Source organism: Trachemys scripta, chromosome 7 (genome assembly GCF_013100865.1).
Source record: "Trachemys scripta elegans isolate TJP31775 chromosome 7, CAS_Tse_1.0, whole genome shotgun sequence".
Lineage (NCBI taxonomy): Eukaryota > Metazoa > Chordata > Testudines > Emydidae > Trachemys > Trachemys scripta.
Genome location: NC_048304.1, coordinates 7,802,715 through 7,824,773, shown reverse-complemented (window position 1 = coordinate 7,824,773; position 22,059 = coordinate 7,802,715). Strand labels below are relative to the sequence as shown.

General features: G+C 41.1%; 1 protein-coding gene across 1 annotated transcript in view; it reads left to right on the top strand.

Annotated features, from left to right (window-relative positions):
• The window catches only part of SUCLG2 (succinate-CoA ligase GDP-forming subunit beta), a 203,497-nt gene that overhangs the window by 87,056 nt on the left and 94,382 nt on the right, over positions 1–22,059 (top strand). Inside the window, exons 3-7 of the mRNA XM_034775745.1 lie at positions 2,412–2,511; positions 2,644–2,734; positions 14,399–14,551; positions 15,567–15,656; positions 18,817–18,913. Of these exons, the coding sequence (XP_034631636.1) occupies positions 2,412–2,511; positions 2,644–2,734; positions 14,399–14,551; positions 15,567–15,656; positions 18,817–18,913 (531 nt within the window). The remainder of the gene's footprint in view (positions 1–2,411; positions 2,512–2,643; positions 2,735–14,398; positions 14,552–15,566; positions 15,657–18,816; positions 18,914–22,059) is intronic.

The following is a 22,059-nucleotide window of genomic DNA, read 5'->3' as shown; positions in this document are numbered from 1 at the left end:
AGCCTTCCATAAACTTCAACAGGAATTGCATCAGATCCCATAAGAACAAAACATGAAACGGTTTTAAACATGAGCATTTTCCAGACAATGCTTTATAATGCATTAATATCTAGACCTCATCTCTTGAAAACACATGTGGGGGCATCCTGTTAGCTGTGAAAAACAGAGACTAATAATCATTAATACAACATTTTTTGGGGACACTGTTTCTTCATAGGTTAACACACATTTCTTATGCTTCATGGTAGCAGCACTGTTAAGAGTGCTTTCTTTTTCTTTTCCATCTGTGCTTGGCTAGAAGGTTAGATAGTAAGTACCTTTTTTCTTTTGGATAACCTCAGTAGCTATTAGCCAGGATGGGCAGGGATGGTGTCCCTAGTTTCTGTTTCCCAGAAGCTGGGAATGGGCGACAGGGGCTGGATCACTTGATGATTACCTGTTCTGTTCATTCCCTTTGAAGAACCTGGCATTGGCCACTGTCGGAAGACAGGATACTGAGCTAGATGGACCTTTGATCTGACCCAGCATGTCCATTCTTATAATGATCTTCTGACCTCACTGCAGTTATCCATGTCTTTGTCATTACCAGATCAGATTACTCTTGACTTTAAATTGGGTGTACCTTAAAACCATTTGAAAACTTTAGCTAGTGCAGAGCTCGGTATCTTTGGGTTCATGTGAGTTCAATATTAGATGCTGGTTTTGACTTCCAGAGCTGTAAATGGTATGGATGCTGGCTACAAGTGAATTCACCTTTCTCCTTATGTGCTCCCAGGGTAGTTGAGATCAGCTGAAATGTTTGAGCTAACATGGTTGAAAAAGGAGGGTTCTAGGGGCAGGACATTCTTTGAGGGGGATCAGGGATGTTGTGGGGTGTCTCAAATCTGAAACTTTCTTCCTTCTTTGGTGTGACGTAGTTAATCTGTGAGCTTTCGGCTTCCCCATGCTGATGAGAGGGGAGTAGTTTAGGAGAATGGGTGTATAAGGTTTCAGTGGAGGTGCAGTGCAAAGTCCTGTTGGGTTCATTTGGGTAAATTCCTCCCCCATAATTATTATTATTTAACATTTACATTGCATTAGTCACTAAAGATTCCAACCATGCTGGACCCGATTTTAATATGCACTGTGCAAATCTAGTAAACAAGAGTTCCTGCCTCAGAAGTTTACAGCCTAAAAAAGAAGACTTAACAAGTGGATGAGACAAACATGCTCCGAGTTTGGAGGCCTCAGACCTCTTTCCCCCTCCCCCCCCCCTGAGGTTCCTCGATTTAGATGTCTTACCCCCCCCCACTCCCTACAGGGTTCAGCCTGGCTTGTGGGAGGAGAGTGTCACACCTTCCCTGCCTGCTAAGCATCCCAGCCCAGCCACTCCCTTACAACTCCACCCATCAGGCAACAACCCTCCGAGCTCCCTGGCCAATCGCATAGCACCTCCTAGGGGAGCGGCTGTTACACTCTGGGCATGATGCTGCATGGGCTGGATGGTTTCCCTGTGCACAGGCTTTGTAGGGGAAGGAGGCAGAGTAAGATGAGAGCAGCTGCTTCTCTGTACAAGGCCACACAGAGAGTGGAGGGGCAGAGTGAGGCTGGAGTAGCCATTTATCTCTGCCCAGGGTATTTTACTGCAGGTGAACGTCACCCAGGGCTGAAGAGGGTGTGCAAGGCCCCAGAACTGTGCTGTTTTTGTTGCACAGGGGTCAGGGAAACACATACAAATTAGTACTTAGGGCATTCTGTATCCCTTGTGCTCCGCAAAGCTGGACCTTCCCTACTCCACTGTAAAGTGGGGAGCTTGAAACCAGGGAAAAGGGCATTGGCTTGGGCACTGGATCAAGTGGACCAAACCCCCCATGTAGGGTTAGCAGCTGCTACTCTAGCCTAGGGATTGATGTACCAGCTGCTCCCTACCCAGCCTGCACTTGGAGATTGGATTCTTCCTTGCATCCCCATATCCACACCCCTGCTGTTTGGGCTTCAATCACAGGCTGAAATTTACTCTCTCACCATAAACATTTGCCTGCTACCATGTGCATATGTGACCACTCAAAGGACATATGCTCTGGTCCAGGTATTGAAAACAGTTCTAAAACTAGGCAGTCAAACCATGCAAGTTACAGGGATTATTATGTAAGTTATACATTATTAATGACAATGTTTTGTCTAAATATCAACATATTTAGCCAGCTAATGGGTAACTCATGGATGTTCGTTAACACTTCTTTGGTGTGTTGCATTATGAACAAAACTGACTTCTCTGTAAGACTATCTAGCAGTTGTGAATTTTAGTTCGTTTGTTTTTAAATACGTTCTACCAGTTCTGTACTACTTGCTTTTTGAAATAGGTTAATAGTTGCTATGGCTCAATAAATAACGTTTAATAGCACAACAATGTATTTTTTTTTCTCTTACAGAGGCAACAGAAATTGTTCTAAAGGCTCAAATCCTAGCTGGAGGGAGAGGAAAAGGTGTTTTCAATAGTGGATTGAAAGGAGGGGTCCATCTAACTAAAGAGTAAGTCTCTAAAATTCAAAAGACATGAGTAATATGCTACTGATAGTATTGAGGCTTTTGCAACCGCTGTTTTAACTGATCAAAATATCTTTAATACATGTTAGTAAATTGACCTTTTCCCTTCTTTTGTAGCCCTAAGGTTGTTGGGCAGCTTGCTGAACAGATGATTGGGTACAATCTCGCAACAAAGCAAACTCCAAAGGATGGCGTTAAAGTTAAGAAAGTAAGATATTTTTTCCTCTTCCTTAAAAATTGAAGGTGGTTCAGTTGCAACTGTAAACTAACATGCTGTAGTATGTGCCATTGTGTTTTCCTGATTGATTGCTTCCTTTTAAATGTTTGTTCAACACTGAATATTTTGAAATTAGCCAGGGCATACACTTCATTTTGCTGTGTATGATGAAGTGAATGCCTAGCTAATTCTAACCTGATCTCTGTAGCAGAAATACGCCTTTTGGTACACCTCTACCCTGATTTAACGCGACCCGATATAACACGAATTTGGATATAACGCGGTAAAGCAGCACTCCGGGGGGGCGGGGCTGCGCACTCTGGCGGATCAAAGCAAGTTCGATACAACGCGGTTTCACCTATAACGTGGTAAGATTATTTTGGCTCCCGAGGACAGTGTTATATCGGGGTAGAGGTGTAGGAGAAATATTACATTTTCTCATTTTGGGTAATTGCTTTTTCTAGGATGCCAAAAGTGCCTTTTTTTGTGGGGTGGTCATGTCCTTAATTATTGGCTTAAGTAAGAGAAACTTAGGTAGCCCTTCAGGCCAGGCTTTCTTAGACTTTCACCCTTCAATTAAATCCTGTAAGTAAGGCTGCAACTGGAAATTTTCTGATTTTTTGTCTCTAACTTTGCTTTGTTGAGAGAGGGCATATAATGAAGAGCTCTGCTGTCTGTTTGATGCCAGGAGACAGTGTGTTATGCAAACTTCTTTGGCATGAGTTGAAGAAAAAATAAGTAGTTGCTAATGTACTGCCAGTGTCTTGGCATTGGCAGAGAAAGAGGACATGTAGCTGAAGAGATGCTTTTTGTTGAGTATTTGAGGAATGTTCTGTTGTGTCTCTTCAGCAATATCTCTGGGAAGAAGAAAGGCAGACTATTATAGTTTCTGATAGAAGTTTAATTTTAAATAGTAAAAAGAAGAAACAAAAATTACTACTACCTTTCAGAAACTCTGATAATAAACACAAAAGAGACATTTCTCAGCTTACAGCTGTTCTCAGAATATTGTGTGGTGAAAGCGCTCTTCCTCTGTAATCGCCGTAGTCTTATTCCTTTTTGTGCTAGCTGAACTGCTTGAAATACTCCAGCAGAGGAAGACTTGTTGTCCCTCCGCCCCATCTGATTAGAAGATTGTGCATTTGTTTAAATGGTCAAATCTACAAAGCAGACTTCTAATTTTCATCGGAAATCAATAGAAAATGAAAGGTCTGTATTTTCAGAATGGATTATTTAAATGAAAGCACACTAACTTAATTTAGTAGAGAGAGTAGGAAGATGCTCTTACATAGTGGATTTCCAAAAAGCTCTATACAGTATGTAGTGTAAAGATAAGACGTATTACTTGTAGCTTCTTTTCCCCTTCAACACATTGCTTCTGTAAATATATGGTGTCAGGAGCAAGAGGACAGAGTATGTCATGGAAACATAGTGACTAGATTTGATGAATAGCGCAAAAAATTCCCATGAATATATGATTGGCTTTTTAAAGAAAATTGTCATTTCCTTAAATAGTGTTCCTTTTGTGTTTTGCTTTCCATGAAAATTCATACCAGATAAAATAATCATAAGCTATTCTCATCCAACCAGAGAAGACAGAGAATACTGTGTAGCTTATATAACCCTCACCTAAACGATGTTGTTTAGGTATCAAGCCAGAGGGATTTTAATAAAGAAAAAAAATCCAGCAATGAATAAATCAGAGAAAATCAATCTGTTCAATTGTTCTGTGAAGAGAGAAAAAGCTAAATTCAGTGTAATGATTATTACAAATTATTGTAGCTGACTGGAGAGTGTATCCATATGAGATATGGGTTTTTTCGCCTTTCTCTGCGGCAGGGGGCATGGGTCACTTGCAGGTTTAAACTACTGTAAATGGTGGATTCTCAGCAAAACTTGAAGTCTTTAAATCATGATTTGAGAACTTCAGTAACTCAATCAGAGGTTAGGGGAATATTATAGGATTGGGTCGGTGAGGTTTTTTAGGTGGTCAGACTAGGTGATCATGGTCTCTTCTGACTTTAAAGTCTCTATGAGGAAGAACATCAGGTGCTCAGATACTACAATGATTAGCACAGTGTTAGTATGTATATAGAATAGAATGTGTATTTTTGCTGTCCAGCAAGGATATGTGGAAACATATTACAGTACACATAAAAGCATTTTAATGTGGAACTAGGATTTCTCTTCAATATGCATGTGTGTTTTGTTGTCTGGCGGGTTGCGCATCAGTAGTAAGGGATTGATAGCCACATATTTTGTGTTTCTCGTAGTAGGTAGCCATTTTGTTCTAAATGTAAAATGTTTACTGTTGCAGAGTTTTTGGGCATTTCAGCAAATTGGCATATTCTCCATCTGCATCACATGCACAAATTTTCTTGAATTGTACTGCAATAACCAGTTTACAGTACATTTTGTAAAAGCATTTTATAATAGTAATGATTTAACTAGGCTTTATGAGATTGCCAAGCAAACACACTAGCCCTACTTTATACACCTCTACCCCAAAATAACGCTGTCCTCGGGAGCCAAAAAATCTGACCACGTTATAGGTGAAACCGCGTTAAATCAAACTTGCTTTGATCCACCGGAGTGCACAGCCCCGCCCCCTCGGAGCACTGCTTTACTGCGTTATATCCGAATATAATGATGTATATCTCTCTAATTCAACAGAAGTGTTTTTGTGAAAAGCTGCTGACTCCTCTTAAAAGATACGTATGGGAGGAGTGGGGACAACCTTTACTTTCTAGGCAGACTCTGTTCTTGTTAGCATCTTGGAACTAGTTGCAATTTACACAGATTACAAGTCATTCAGAGTATTAGTATCACACTGTAGTACCAGGCTCCACAATCTTAGTTGTAGGATAGAATTTCATCATTGTATGTGATAGCTAAATGGATTTTGTATCTCCAGGTTAACATTTAACATATTGAAATTTTTGTGCACACAAAATGTCTGGTAGATCTTAGAGACAAAAATAAAAGGTAGCTGTTTGAGCAGAGGAGAGTGCCTTCAGTAACCTCAAGGCTGTAACCTTCTTCACTTGCATCTGAAGAAGTGAGGTTCTTACCCACGAAAGCTTATGCTCCCAGTACTTCTGTTAGTCTCAAAGGTGCCACAGGACCCTCTGTTGCTTTTTACAGATTCAGACTAACACGGCTACCCCTCTGATACTTCAGTAACCTCTGCATTTAATTATGGCAATGGAGATTCAGGAGATTGTAGGCATTTTTGTTTTATTGCAACAGGAATATAAGAAGTCTTGTCCTATAATTTTGTTAAAGTAAATTACAAGTTAGTAAGGAAAGACATTCTTACTTTTTTCACCTTTCTGCTGTTTTAGAAATTATTTACCACTTTAGAAAATTAAATAATCATACTACTTTCAACTAGGTATCTTATAATTATTTTACAGATGAAGAGATACATAGATTATCACTTCAAAAGTTTTTTTTCTCTTAATTAATTGGCCTCTCAGAGTTGGGAAGACAACTCCCACCTGTTTATGCTCTCTGTATGTGTGTATATATATCTCCTCAATATATGTTCCATTCTATATGCATCCGAAGAAGTGGGCTGTAGTCCACGAAAGCTTATGCTCTAATAAATTTGTTAGTCTCTAAGGTGCCACAAGTACTCCTGTTCTTCTTTTTATAGATTAAATTACGTGTCCAAGACCACACAACAAGTTGGTTGTAGGTTTGGGATTAGAAGTCAGGATTTCCTGCCTCCAGTCCCCTGCTCAAACCAATTCCCCATGCTCCTTCTCTTAGGGTTTGTTCACACAGAAAAGTTATGCAAGCTAAGGAGTGAATTTAAACTAGTATACTTATGCCAGTATTACTCAGTGTGTGGACAGTCTTATTTTGGAACAAGAGTGGCTTTTTTCAGTTCAGTTTCTCTCATTGAAAGGCATTTGGGCTAACCTAAAAAACCCACTCTTGTTCCTGAGTAAGTGTCCACATAGAGAGTTATATTGATATAATTATATTGGTGTATTTATATGACTATAACTGGTAAAACTCTGCCATGTAAACAGGACCTTATATTCTCATTTCGAAAACCTGCACACAGGTGATGGAACTTAAAGTTGCGCAATGCATCTGGACAACAGGTGTAATTTCTATCGTCAGAATCAGCAGGTGTTAGTGATGAAAGGCATGAGCAGGTGTTGAGTTCTAGGAGATATCAATATTGTACTTCATTTTTAAGGATAAATGTTAAAGGTCAAAAACTTTCTACAGTTAGAATAGTCATGTAGAAAGTGCAGTTTGTTATCCAAAATTGAGTTCTCAAATGTAGAACGGTCTCTTTCTGCTTATGTGCCTACAGAAGTATTTAAAAGGTGGCTGTGCTTCTTAAAATTGATACTTCTTAAATAAACAGAAGTCCCCTTGGCTCCTTTAGAACTTGGCAGCTATTTTGTGAGTTTACATAAAATCCTCTTATGGCACCCTGGAATTTGGAGAGTCTGATTATCTGAGCAGGCAGTCTTCTGCTTATCATGACAACTTAGATAACTTGATATCTGTGCCTTTTCTCCAAGCAATAAGAGAATTAACATTTCTAATATATGATTCAGTATCAAAGGGCCATTTTAGATTTCCATGTGAAATTAGACATTTAACTTACAAGCAGATTGTTAGAAGGCTAAATGTTAAAGCAAGAAAATATGAAGTTATCAGGGTGGCTTTATAACAACGGCTTTCCCAGGACATTTTTTCAGTAAAACTGCTGTGGAAAATAGGATAATGAATCTTCATACTTTTCATCATAAGCAAAGCAGAACAATACAAGGGAAAAAAAACCAAATTCTAGATTTCCTGATGCACTGGCCTGGAACGATGGAGTCAGTTGCTTACATCACGTGAACACCAGGTAAAAGCCCAAGTTGAATTACATGTGAAGGACTGGCACTTCTTGTCCCACCTTATCTTTCAAATTCTCTGATCTCTTGCCCGCCTGACTTAGATGGCATTGCAGATACAAACTACTGCCCCTTTCTCACTGGAGGTGGGTGGGAAATGTTATACAGTGGGAGTCTAAATGTAGCAATGAAGTCTACCGTGAAGGCCAAGTCACCCACTTCAAAGCAGATAGACTCTGATGACGATGATTTCTTTAGGGAAGACTGAGAGAGTTGCTGGCCATTAGAGACAGTAGCCACTAGTCCACTCTTTCCTCTCATCCACTGATGTGTCAAAGCCCCCTGTGATGTGGCTGGTCAATAGGTGATGACAGTCTTCCAAGCCTTAGGTGGCACTGGATGAGGAGCCTGAAATATCAGTGATTTTGCTGGGAGAGCTTCCTCATCAATTCAGGAATATTACTAAGGTGTTCGGAGTTAGGCATCTCGTAACATAAGAACAGCCATCTAGCCCAGAATCCTGTCTTCCGACAGTGGCCAATGTCAGGTGCCCCGGAGGGAATGAATAGAACAGGCAATCATCAAATGATCCATCCTCTGTCGCCCATTCCCAGCTTCTGGTAAACAGAGGTTAGGGACACCATCCCTGCCCATCCTGGCTAATAGCCATTGATGGACCTATCATCTATGAACTTATCTAGTTCTTTTTTGAACCCTGTTATGGTCTTGGCCTTCATAACATCCTCTGGCAGAGAGTTCCACACATTGACTGTTCGTTGTATGAAGAAATACTTCCTTTTGTTTCTTTTAAACCTACTGCTTATTAATTTCATTTGGTGATCCCTAGTTCTTGTGTAGTGAGAAGGAGTAAAAAACACTTCCTTATTTACTTTCTCCATTCTTCCTTCTCCTTCTTCTTATCCCTTCTTCCATTATGTTACTTCTTCTGTCTTTTTATTGTCAAGAAAAGAAGGAAAGCCTAATGAGGGGATTCCCGATTAACCATTGCCATATGCCTCTCATTAATAACAAATGGGCAGTCTCTGACACTGCAGACTTCTGTTTGCATTCTTACACCAGGCATTACATGACTGACACTTGTTTCTTACCGAGATGGGACTTTTAAAGATAAGGTAACTTTTTTTCCCCTTACATACTTCTTCCCTTTGACCTAACCCTATTCTACTTGCAAGAAACTGCTAGGCATTCTACACTGATCAGTGGAGGAAATTAAAATTTTTACCTGGAAAAAAAAAATTCTGTACCATGGATGCCCGTCAGTTATCATCTTGAACAACTCAAGGTTCTTCTTCGAGTGCTTGCTCAAGTCGATTCCATTCTAGGTGTGTGCGCGCCCATGTGCACAGTTGTTGGAGATTTTAACCTTAGCCGTATCCATAGGGTTGGCTGTGGCGCCCTCTGGAGTGCCGCCCTCATGCATCGGTATATTAGGCACCACCAGCCCTATGCCCTCTCAGTTCCTTCTTACCACCCCTGGCAGTTTGTTGGAGCATCTTTCCTTTGTCTAGCAAGTGGTTAGCAGGTTCTCCTTTGGTTTCTGATTTAGTGCTTTGTAAATAGTTTTGTTGATAGTAATTAGCTAGTGAAGTAGTTGTTAAGCACTGTAATTATAAGTTAGGGTCCCGGCGGGGACTTTGCCCAAAGCGGAGCATGCCCCAGTCTCCGGGTTTTAAGTCCTGCCCTTACTGTAACAGGCCTATGCCTGTTAGTGACCCCCATAGCAGCTGCCTGAAGTGCTTAAGGGAATCACGTGTCAAAGAAAAGTGTCGCATCTGTAAGAGCTTTAGTCCCAGATCACAGAAGGAGCGCGACATCCGTTTGAGGGCCCTCCTCATGGAGGCTGCTCTCTGCCCGGCCTTGGGACTGTCCCAGACGGACTCAACTCCCAGTACTTCGGCCTCTGTGCGTAGTACACCCCTGACACCAGGTTCTACCTGGCACTGCTCCCCTTTGCCGGTGCCCAAGAAGAAATCTAAGAAGTTTGACCCGGCACCGAGCAAGAAAGACCAAGGGGCATCAGGTGAAAGACCAAGGGGCATCAGGTAAAGGACCCTGTTCAGGCTGCCCGCCCTGAAACCACAGATTGAGACACCAGTCACCATATGGCTGGGACCGGTCATCCTCCCGCCAATTGTCTCCATGGCGTAGGCCACTGGCACTGAGACTGTGGAAACATTCGCCAATGCGGTACTGATCCCCCCCGCTCCCGGCACCGATCCGCTTACTTAAGGCACCGTTCATCCATGGTGACAGTTAGCCACCAGACTCAGGCGTGGAAGGCCCCACTGTGGTCACCAGAAGGGGATTCCTTCAGCACAGAAAGGGAGTTCAGCCCCTCATGGAGGTAGCACTGGCGTGACTGGGCACCTGAGACTACATCTACCTCCACAATGCTGCCCTGGCAGCAGGGCCAGTGGCCAGCGCAATGGCGCTACTGGAGTGCCTGGGACATGCCGGTTATGCTGATGCCTCCTTTGCCCCAATCTTTGGTAGCTGCTTCAGAAAAGCAACAGACAGCATGGGTGGCATAACAGGATTGGTGCGTGAAGCACAATCGGATGCTGGGGTGGAGGAACGAGTGCCCACCCCCCAAAACCTCCTTTCCCCATGGGGGATGAAGCCCTGGGCCCTCCTCCGGTGATCCAGTTGTCCTCATCTCTCCAGATGAGGCTGTTGCGGGGCCCTCTCATGCTAGCGCACCGGACAGTTTTAAGGAGCACCAAATCCTGCTCCGAAGGGTGGCCACAAACTTAGGCCTAGAGGTGGAGAGACGTGTCTCACTTCTGGTGCATGATGGGGTCCTAAAGATTGCCAAAGCCCTTTGGAAAACCCCATTCTCAATCCCGCCCACCTCCAGGAGAACTGAAAAGAAGTATTTTGCCCCAGCCAAGGGGTTTGAATACTTGCATACCCACACTTTCCCGGGTCGTTGGTCATTTCTGTGGCCAATGAGAGATGCAGACAGGCAATCCAGTTCTATCCCCACAAATAGAGGCCAAGAGGCTGGACCTTTTTGGAAGGAACATTTATTCCACGGCCAGCCTTCAGTTCCAGGTCGCAAACTACCAGGCTCTTTTGGGGAGATATAACTTTAATCTATGGGACTCCCTGACCCAGGACTCGGCCCAAGAATTTGGGGCCCTTGTTGAGGCGGATACTACAGCAACACGGTGCTCCCTCCAAATGGTCTTGGGACGCAGCTGATTCTGTGGCCAGGGTGGTTGCTTCAGCAGTGGTCTTGAGGCACAGTTCTGTAGGGCTGCTACCTGGTCATCTGTTCACATGTTCACATCTCACTACACGCTTACCCAGCAAGTCCAAGACGACGCTGACTTTGGTAGAGCAGTGTTGCAAGCTGCACAACCATGAACTCCTAGCCCATCTACAGGAATACTGCTTGTGAGACACCTAGAATGGAATCGACATGAGCAAGCACTCGAAGAAAAAATGGTTAGCTACCTTTCATAACTGTTGTTCTTCGAGATGTGTTGCTCACGTCCATTCCATTACCTGCCCTCCTGCCCCTCTGTCGGAGTTGTCGGCAAGAAGGAACTGAGAGGGTCTAAGGACAGTGGAGCCTAATATACCAACGCATGAGCGCAGCACTCCAGAGGGCGCTACAGCTGACCCTACAGATATCTCTAAGGCAAAAATCTCCAACAACTGTGCACGTGGGCGTGCACACACTTAGAATGGAATGGACATGAGCAACACATCAAAGAATCATAGAATATCAGGGTTGGAAGGGACCTCAGGAGGTCATCTAGTCCTACCCCCTGTTTGAAACAGGACCAATCCCCAGACAGACTTTTGCCCCAGATACCTAAATAGGCCCCCTCAAGGATTGAACTCATAACCCTGGGTTTAGCAGGCCAGTGCTCAAACCATGAGCTATACATCAAAGAACAACAGTTACGTAAGGTAGGTTACTGTTATGGAGGTTAACATTTTTAGGTTAGGGTTTTTGATTGTTTTGATTTAAAGAATCCATGTTATTTGTATGGTCTTCTCACCACCATTGACTTAGGCTGGGAGCCAGAGGGAATTGGACACTGAACTCTAATTTAAATTCAATCAGATCTGGTCTCCTAATTCCCTGAGTGCCCGTTGAAAATCCCACCCTTAGCTCTTAAACGTATCACTTAGCAGTATTTTAGTGACACTTCCATTAACATTTTTCCCTTTTCCTTTGTGCTATGGGAACTTTGTCTGAAGAATACAGCTAAGAGTTTCTGGTGCCAAAATTTCAGGTGCCTTTTGACGGGTGGTTTTGCTTGACCTATCAATAGAGCAACTGACTCAACCATTTCAGATATACTGGTGCAGGTAAAAGTTCTAACTGCAACAAACCAAGCCCATTTTCCATATCCATGCTTGTTACGTTAATGATAGTGACAGGTAGATGACCTACACTTGGGATACTGGCTTTTCATTTCCCTTTAGAGCAGCCTTGAATAAAAAACCTTTACAAAATAAAGTAGTTTTCTGTATTATTTGTTATTGGCTTCCTTTAACTCTAGTTTTCCTTAGTTTGTTTTTGAATAGTTGCTTGTTTGAACTATTCCTTTAGCTCTTTGGATGTTCGGTGAAGAAAGCAAGGGAGAGGGAAAAGGAAGCAAAATTATTTTAAGGGTGAAAATGTCTTCCCAGTCAAAAGTCCATAAACAAATACATCTTCCCTCCCTTCTGCCCAGCTGATAGAGAGGAACTTTATTTAATTTCTTGTTTCTTATTTTTTCCTATTCTGTTAAGAAGTACGGACAGGCATAAGGTAAGTGCATTCTTCCTCATATACTCATTTAGTAGAATATCAAATAAATTGATATTTAAAAGTTTCTCATTTATAGCCGTGGAACCTTGAAATCCAAGGAAGCATTATTCAATGGAATACACCCTACAGTTAGACACCAGGAGCCTTACGTTTAAAACAAATGTGGCCCATGATTTGATTTCAACAAAGTTACACAAGGTCAGATTTACTGCTGGTGTATTTCATTCATTAAATAATGGCTACTTCCTGAATCATGGTATACACAAAGCCTTAATCTAAGATGACTATTTAAAGCCATTGATTTATAAGCAGCCCAGATCAGTAAGTCATTCTCATCTGATACTTGTTTCTTAGCCCACTTAGTGAACTGAGTTGCTGGTCTCTATAGTTTCCATTGAAAGGGTGTCCATGTTAGAGTCATCACCAGCAATCTGATGAGGCTCATTGCCACCCTGGGTGGTTGTCTCAGTAGAGAATCTAGAGAAAATGGAATTGGAGAGTGAATCACTCTGCCCCAGGGATGTTCCCTGGACTTCGGGGTTGAGGTAGAGAAGCACACATTGCTACCATGCTTGCCTTGCTTGAGAGAGAGAGCTCCAGTCCTGGGCTTGTCAGTCTGGCACCTATCATGATAACTAACGGCACCTACTAATAGTAATACAGTGAAGTTATTTAACATGAATATTTAAAGTAATTTGATATCCTTATACCAAAAAGAGTTATTTTGGGGAGTAACGTGGCAAGTGTAAAAGTGTGCTTAGTCTCTTAAATGGCTGACAGGAAGTCCATCCATAACCACTTCCTTTTGATTACTGTTGCCTTACATCAGTCATTGCTATTAGGTAATAGGTCTGATGACCAACGATCCAGATGGAAAAGTGAGTATAGTTATTACTGTGCTGTAACAAAATGGGCACTCAGCATGTCTCTGGCATTTTTTTTTCATTCATGAGGACAATGGTTATAATTAATTTACAGTAGCAGTGTTTTATTTTTGGTCCTACTTCAGGTCAGATTCCAAACACACAGATTCCAAACACACAGGTGTAATGTAAAGTCCGTACTTCCTTGGAAGCTAAACTATAGATCATAGATCGGCATGAGTGTATTCCCCCATTTATGCCAGTGGAGGGGAGCAAAAGTATGGGGATCTGTTGTGAGGGGCGTAGAAGGGGAGGAGTTGCAGCTCCATGATATGGAGGCATACTTTGCAGTTTCGTTCCATGTGAGTTTGGGATCCTTTATATTAGAAGAGGAGAGAGCTTTAGAGCTATCATCTCCTTGGGACATGGTGGGTTGCTAGGTGTAAATCTGTACTGGAGTTAATGCCATAGTAAACAACCTTAACGACTCCTCTTGGACCTTCTATCCTCCTTGGAGATGTCGCCTGGGCCATCAATAGTAGACCATCTTCTTAGGAAGAAGTACTTCCAATGGGCAGCACAGAGCGGCTAAGGCTTGTTCTGCAGGGCTGCTGTCTTATTTCTCTCAGGATCTCTAATCTCCACAGGGTTAGCAAGCTATACGTACTCACCCATCCCCTGCTTAAGTGCTAGAATCATGAAAGAATGGAAAGGAAATGCTGAGATTCTCCCTAGAAGTTGTCATACTCTGCTTTGGGGTTTTTGTTTAGAAGGGATGATTGGGACCCTAGTTCACAATTATTATTATATATTCTAATGTAAATGGCTATAGGGTATAGGAATTGAGAGATTCAAGAAGAAAAAGGCTAATGGAGTATCTGGTGCCCGTAACGTCAAACTGCAGCTGCTTTAAGACTGTGTTGAAGTATGAGCCACTATATTCTCTGCTAGCAGTTCACAATGGTGTAAAATTTTATCTGTTTCTTCTGATTCATAATTGCTCTTTGGATTTTATGACATTTCGTACTCCCAGATACCACAACAAATTAAAAAATACTATGGTTAAATCTCACCAGCCAAGATATACCAGTTAAAAAAATGTTTGGTGTTTTTCTCCCCTGTTAATTTTTAGGTGATGGTTGCAGAAGCATTGAATATTTCGAGGGAAACCTACTTTGCAATTTTGATGGACAGAGCTTCCAATGGACCTGTGATGGTTGGCAGCCCACAGGGAGGTGTTGACATAGAAGAAGTGGCGGCTACTAGCCCGGAACTTATCTTTAAGGTATCAAAATGACATTTCAGATTCAAATTGTAATCAGATTTCCAAATGAAAAAAAAATTCCTCTGAAGAAAGATGTTACAAAAAATAAATAAATTAAAAATTTCATGTAACAAAATAGGGACCTGATCCTGGGAGATGAGGAAAGTTCAGCACCTCCTTGTGTTAACCCTAGACCTCTTTTCCTAATCTAGGCAAAGTCTTAGTGAGACAATTGCTCTAAATTTCACATGTTAAACATCACCTGTATATGAAGCATTTTCCTAAATGTTTCTTAGTATCTTTCATGTTTCACTTTAACTAATTGAAAAGTGTGGTTAGGCTAGTTCTTTTGAACGCAGGCTTAGGGTCAATACCATGATTGCCAATTAAAAAAACCCTACACTTAATTTCAAAGGCGGACGTTCTCAATTATTTCCTCCTCTTAGTATAGGTTTAAGTCTTGCACCTCAGATACTACTGTGTTGTCACTGTTGGCACGTACTCACTGCTGAATGATGAGTAATGCATTCTAGTATTTATAATGTTTCTGTGGCTTGATAATGAGTAGATAAGCTATTCATTTGGGAAAATAATTGGTACAGACATATAATTATGTAGGGGGAAAAGCAAAAATATTTAATGCACATTTTGAAATTATATAAACTTAGTAATATTACTGGGCAGCAATACCACTGTCTTGGAGACTTTCCAGAAGATGTCATAAAAATTAACAGCCTAAATATTCATCAACGCCATCTGTACAGTAATTAAAAATGAAAACTGGTGTCAGATTGTCTTGTCAGCATGCCACCCTGAAGAATTATATAGTTTTTTGGAAGGACTGTTTTATAGATGGTGTGATAATTATAACATACCCTATAGGCAGCTGCTATAGCCTGAATCTCCGAGAACTTTGGCAAACTGCCATACGTTAATTACTAATTTGCAAATATATACTAAGCATTTTTCTTTTCAAGTTATAAATCTCTACTCAGATTGAATACCTTAATTCTCTTTATGTACTTTATTGTAACAGGAGGAAATAGATATTTTTGAAGGTGTAAAGGACAATCAAGCATTGCAGATGGCAGAAAATTTAGGATTCAAAGGACCTTTGCAACAGCAGGTAACCTGACAGGGAAGGGTTCAATTGTCTTCAGACAAAAGGTCTGGAGGTGCCAGTTCTGCTAAGTGATTGGTTCGGAGAGGTTCTACGCCTTTTAGGGTAATGCTTAAAACGTTTGTATCTTAATAAATTGAACCTCTCTCAGAACAGGTCTTGCCTATTTTAGATGCAGGTATGGGTGCTAACAGAAAATTTATTGTTCCTGAAATTAAATAGATTCAGTCCTTGATCTTGTGAGTTCCATTGATTTCAGTGGGTGTAATGGATTGCCCACATGGATCCCTTTGCTGGATCAGGTCTTTAATATCTCAAATGCAATATGACAGAAATCAATAAATAGGTGTTTTGTATAGCAGAAGAATGTTTTACTTTTTTAAAGTCTGAGACACAATCAAACAAAGGCTGCCAGTTTGCTGAGAGGATTCTGAGAGTATAATTTTCAATGCATCAGCGCTTATCTCTGTTTTATGCTAGGAATTCTATATAGTACATAATATCACAAGAAACAGTGCTGGAGTGAATCACTTTGTAGATAGGAAACAGCTGTATTTGGGTTAATGTTAATAGGTGTTAAAGACAGCTATCATAAGCTCTTTCTTCATACTTTTCCCCATAATATCAAAATGCCTTTTCTGTAGAATCTTTCCATTTTTAATACAGCACTTCTAATTATTTTCCATCCCAACTGTGCAATTAACAAATGCATAATCATTAAGTTGATTAACGCACATTTGAAGATTTAGCAGTATCTTCAGTGAGAACGAATGATTATCTCAAACCTTTCAACCCTTGCAAAGTTCTGGTACTTAATTATTGACAACAATACTGGGACTGTTAAACTGAACTATTGTGTATGTTTCTTTCCATGTACCATAACCTCTTCAGTGGGATTTACTGAAGTATGTAAATGGAATAAATAGGTCATTAAATAAAAAGGTCCATCTGAATAGCAACTACTTCTAGGGTATGATTCTGTGCTGCTCCTCTAAAGGTACGTCTACACCTCAGAAAGACCGACTGCAGCAAGTCTCAGAGCCCGGGGCTAAAACTGACTCAGAATCGCGCTGTGGGGCTAAAAATAGCAGTATAGATGTTTTGGGTTTAGGCTGGAGCCCAGACTGTGAAACCCAGCGATGGGGGTGGGTCTCGGAGCCCAGGCTCCTGCCCCAGCCTGAACATCTACCCTGCAAGTTTACAGCCCACAGCCTGAGCCCTGCAAGTCCGAGTCAGCTGACCCAGGCCAGCCACACATATTTAATGGTTGTGTAGACCATACCCTTAGGGTCTCAGCACAGAACTTACAGCCTAGGGGCCAGGGAGCTATGGTGGCTTTAAGCACCTTTGTGCCCTCCTGATTCTGGTCTGCCGTATAACTTACAGCTGCCTTATGGCCCACAGTGCTGGATTTAATGTCTACTACTATTAATGTCTCAGTCACAGGGGCGCAATTCCTTGGGAGAGTCACCCATAGAACTGAGAGCAGGATTTGGCCCATTTGGTGTAGTCCCGAAGAAAGTGCAAATATATGTGCATACAGAACACAAACACACACAATTAGAGCTTGGCAAATGTCTCCGAATGGAATTTGCATTGTCTGTGTTCATGAACCTTTTGAATTCATTTTCTGCAGATTTTCGACTGAGCAAGTTTATTGGCAGAAACGTTTGTAGAAACTGAATATTATGCACATATTTGTGAGAAATGAATGTTTAATTCAAAGATGAGTATTCACACCAGAAATCTCATTCTAATAATTATGCCATCATCCAGTTAGGAAACAGGTTACATATTTCCGTGTCCAATTAAAACTGAGACAGATAATAGCTCAAATATTAAACACAAGTAACAAACTGCTTGGGAGTGGCCCACAGAACAAGAATTTGTGGAGGAGGGCTAGCTCAGTGGTTTGAGCATTGGCCTGCTAAACCCAGGGTTATGAGTTCAATTCTTGAGGGGGCCATTTAGGGATCTGGGGCAAAAATATGATGGTACATGGTCCTGCTGTGAAGGAAAGGGACTGGACTGGACTCAGTGATCTTTCAGGTCCCTTCCAGTTCTATGAGATAGGTATATCTCCATATTAAATTAAAAAATTATGTTTAGAGATTATTTGGCACATATTTAATAACAAATAAGTTTAGAAACCTGGAAGTTGGTACTGATACAATATATATGTAAAGCACAACCATTCCCTCAATGTTACACAACTGTAGTATTTTGAGATAATGGTCCAACAGTAGTAGTGGGGTTTTTCGTAAAGGCAGAAGCAACATAAAAGCAAGTTTGTTTTTTAATTTGGTTCCCTTCCTTACTTTCCGAAAGATCCCAAATGTTTTGGTTTGAGTTTTTGATTAATTGAACCACTGACCAAGATAAAAAGCTTTGGAGTGTGTGGTTTTTGGGGTCCCAATCTTTCTGCTACCTCATTGCAACCACTAGGGTTGCAATATGAAAATTCGTTGCAGGTGGAAAGGTTGGTTTACTTAGCTAACCTGTTAATAGGGGAACGGCAGAGGAACAGTGGTTGGGGACTTAATATTATGTCACGATTAGCCCCACCCACCTACAGCCACAGAGAGAGAGGAGGGGGCAAAGAACAGCAGTGGGGAGCAGGAGAGGCCGACTTTTAAATAAACAAACCCAATCTTTCAATTGTTGTTTCTACAGGGAAAAGTTGCATTTTGATGTAGGAGGGAGATTTATATTTTTTCTAAACAGATTCAGCAATTAATCTGCACTCATCAAATCCACATTGCTTCTCAGTTTCTGAATTTAGACTCATTAACGTAACTACTTAACTTGAATATCAGCATACCGGAGAAAATCTATTCATTATGAACTCAAAAACTTCTTTGACTGTGCTTAAATTAAGCTTGTTTATATTAACGATGCTGTTCATTTTACTGAAAATCCCCAGTTTGTATACTATGAAGATAGCATTTACAAAATGTTTATCAAAACTTTTAGGCTTTATTCTTAATATTTTTGGTAAGGTAAAACTCCATTTGAATTAAATACTCCTGTAATTCGGTAACTGAGAGCTGCTGTAATCTTCTACCAGACTTGAGATTTCATGTAATTTGAGATACTAAAAATAGATGTAAAGGTTTACTGTTGCCTTTTTGTGCATGCTACTTACAAATCACTTGATCAAATTTAGGCAGCAGATCAAATTAAGAAGCTGTACAACCTTTTCCTGAAAATTGATGCTACTCAGGTTGAAGTGAATCCATTTGGTGAAACTCCAGAAGGACAAGGTAAGGAATGAAAGAAAACAAATGAATATATTATAATTCTTTCTTTATGCAAACTATACATTAAATTGCATGGATGTTGATAGCAGCAGCTTTGCATTAATTTCATTGTGTAATTTAATTTAAGCAATACTCATAAATGTTCCCATGATAGATTTTAACATGGCAATAGCATTTATGTCATCTCAATACTGAAAGTATCAGGGTCTGCATGTTGCTTGGTGACAAACAGCAACTTTTTCTTACTTTTTATGCAAAGTATTTTTGCTCATGCTATTGTATTTAGTGGGCTAGAGAGGGAAAAATCATTATTTTAGGATTTCATCTTGAATGTACAGGTAAGTTGCAGTTATAGATGCATGAACATGAAAGATATCAGAGCGTAGGAGAGAGGAAGACCTGTTGGACTAATGGAGTTCACACCTGATTGTATCCTTTGGGAAGGTGAAGGATTTGCTTCCCCAATGGAAGTAGGTATAATAATAAGACTCTGCAAGATAAAGATAGGAAGCTGCTTTATCTTGCACGTTTTCCGTTGGTGGCTTTTTCTGATATAACCCTGCCTTTCTGCACTCTTGGTATATTAATTACACCAGCTTGTCTTCACAGCAATTTACTGGACATGTACAATACACCATTTATGTTTCCTCTGGGTTTGCCCCTGTCTCTTTACAATGTTGTAAATGCATTGAAAAATTATAGTCTTGAAAAAATAATAGTAAGTTAGGTTTGGTGCAGTAGAAGGATGTGTTTGAATTTAAGAGACGTGGTGGAGAACAAAAATATCGCCCTAATCCTTTACATCAAGCCATTAATAATGGGACAAACTGCAAAAGTCTTAGATATTCAGGTAAACCTTCAGGACAGAATTGAATGGAGCAACAGCATCTAACCTGGCAGGAAGAGCTGTAAAGAAAGGCATTGATTCTTGGGAGATGTGATACATGGAAGAGCAGTGAGAAGAGGATTTATTTCAGGAGTGGCGTAACGGAGTGGTGGAGAGGAAGCTGAGGAGGCTATGGCATCAAGGAAAAAGGTTGTGGTTTGGGTGTGGTCAAGTAGAGTGCTGGTAAAGGAGCCGGTATGAAGTGCAAAGGATGGCATAACTCAAAGCTGAATCTGTGTTTCAACGGAGTGTAAGAGAGGCAGACATCTCATTCATTTCAATAGGCAGCAACCACATTTGGCAATCAGCCATTGTGTTATACAACCAGGATGGAATTTTTCAAGGACAAGGAAGTAGAGATTGTTGGGCTGGCTAACACTATGTATTACAATAAATAAGATGTATTATCAAAGTAGAATATGACATCCATGCCGCTCTTTGTGATAGTATTATAGCAATTAGTGGGTGGCAAATTATTCACCATATACTTATTTAGATTTAAATGAAACCTACAATCTTATATTATATACTGCTATTAAAATAATGAATGCTAAATGCATGTACACACAAGGGCTTAGAACACATTCCCATTATCAGGCCCAGATCGCTTTTGGGTTTATCTACACAGGAACATAAGAATGGGCATGGTGGGTCAGACCAATGGTCCATCTAGCCCAGTATCCGGTCTCTGAGAGCAGCCAGTGCCAGATGTTTCAGAGGGAATGAACAGAACTGGGCAGTTTATCAAGTGATCCAATCTCTGTCATCCAGTCCCAGCTTCTGGCAATCAGAGATTAAGGGACACCTAGAATGTGGGATTGCATCTGTGACCATCTTGGCTAATAGCCACCGTGGACCTATCCTCCATGAACTTATCTAATTCTTTTTTGAACCCAGTTCTTCTTTTGGCCTTCACATCTCCCTCTGGCAATGAGTTCCACAGGTTGACTGTGCGTTGTGTGAAGAAGTACTTCCTTATGTTTGTTTTAAACCTGATGCGCCCCCTCCTGTAAGTAACCAATACTCACTTTGCTACTTCCTATGGTCCCCCACTCCATTAATCCTCTCACTCCTTCCAACAGGATATCCGTTTTTAAAGAGCCTGTAATATGACCTAGCAGCTCTTGCAAGTCTGTTTGCCAGGGCCTGTCAAAGAGGCTATCAGAAAGGTTGGACCCTGCAACCATCATGATGGAATAGTCAAAGGACTTGTTGAAATATGTCAGTCAATACTCAATATCTGGAAGATCTGTTAATTCTGACTATTAGGTTCTCAAACAGCACCCATCACCCTAGCATCAGAGAACTTACCAAAATTATGACATGTAACTGTAAGGATATGTTTCTTCTCTGGCTATTCCCTCCATTTATTAGGGATTACATATGTATTTTGTATTTATTTATTGTGGTGCTGTGGGAAGGCTAGACCAAAGAGGTGGTCTTGTGCATTTTACTCTGAAAATCATAAGGTTCATATTCACCCTGATCTCTTCTGAGATTTAATTCCAGATTCATGGGCCCCTTGCTGAGAAAGCTCTGCTGATGAACACATGAGTTTCATTTTTTTTCTGTGAAGTGAGGAGTGCTGGATAGCGGTGACTAAGGCTGACACATTTGGGATTATAGGAATCTCAAAAATGGCATTTTTGTGTGTGTGGTTGTATTTATTTAGGTATCCAGATTGAGTAGGTATTCATGTGGATGCTGAGGATGTGAACAGACTTAATTATCAGATGCCTTTGGTGGAAGGTAACATAACGTAAGGGGCAGGTTCCTCCATCTCCCCATCAGTACCACCTAAGTCTTCTTCTGAGATACTCTTCGTCCAGTTGCTGATATCAGCCATGTCACTGGTTCGCTGAAAGATGATGCTGTTAGTGTCAGCTGTGAAGGTAATACGGGGCTAGATGTCATTGGCTTATTGCTGGCATTTTTGGTCTGTAACGTTTCACAGTCTGCTCTAATGGGTTCACTGAGATGAACAAGACGAGAGAGTGGACAGATCCCTATGGGATCCACACCTAGGGCTTTGAAGGTGGAGGAGACCGTATCTCTTACGTGCCTCTCTCTAGGTTTGGCTTGCGAAGGATCTTTGAAGCTATTTCCACATGATCCAATAACCCCTTCAATTTCTTTGAGTCAGGGCAGCAGGGTTCCATAGTTGGCCATACCACACGCTGTGGAGAAGTAAGACAATAAGATTGTAGATGCATGGCCCATAAATATGGTTCATAAACAGCAAAAGATCATCCTTCACTAATAT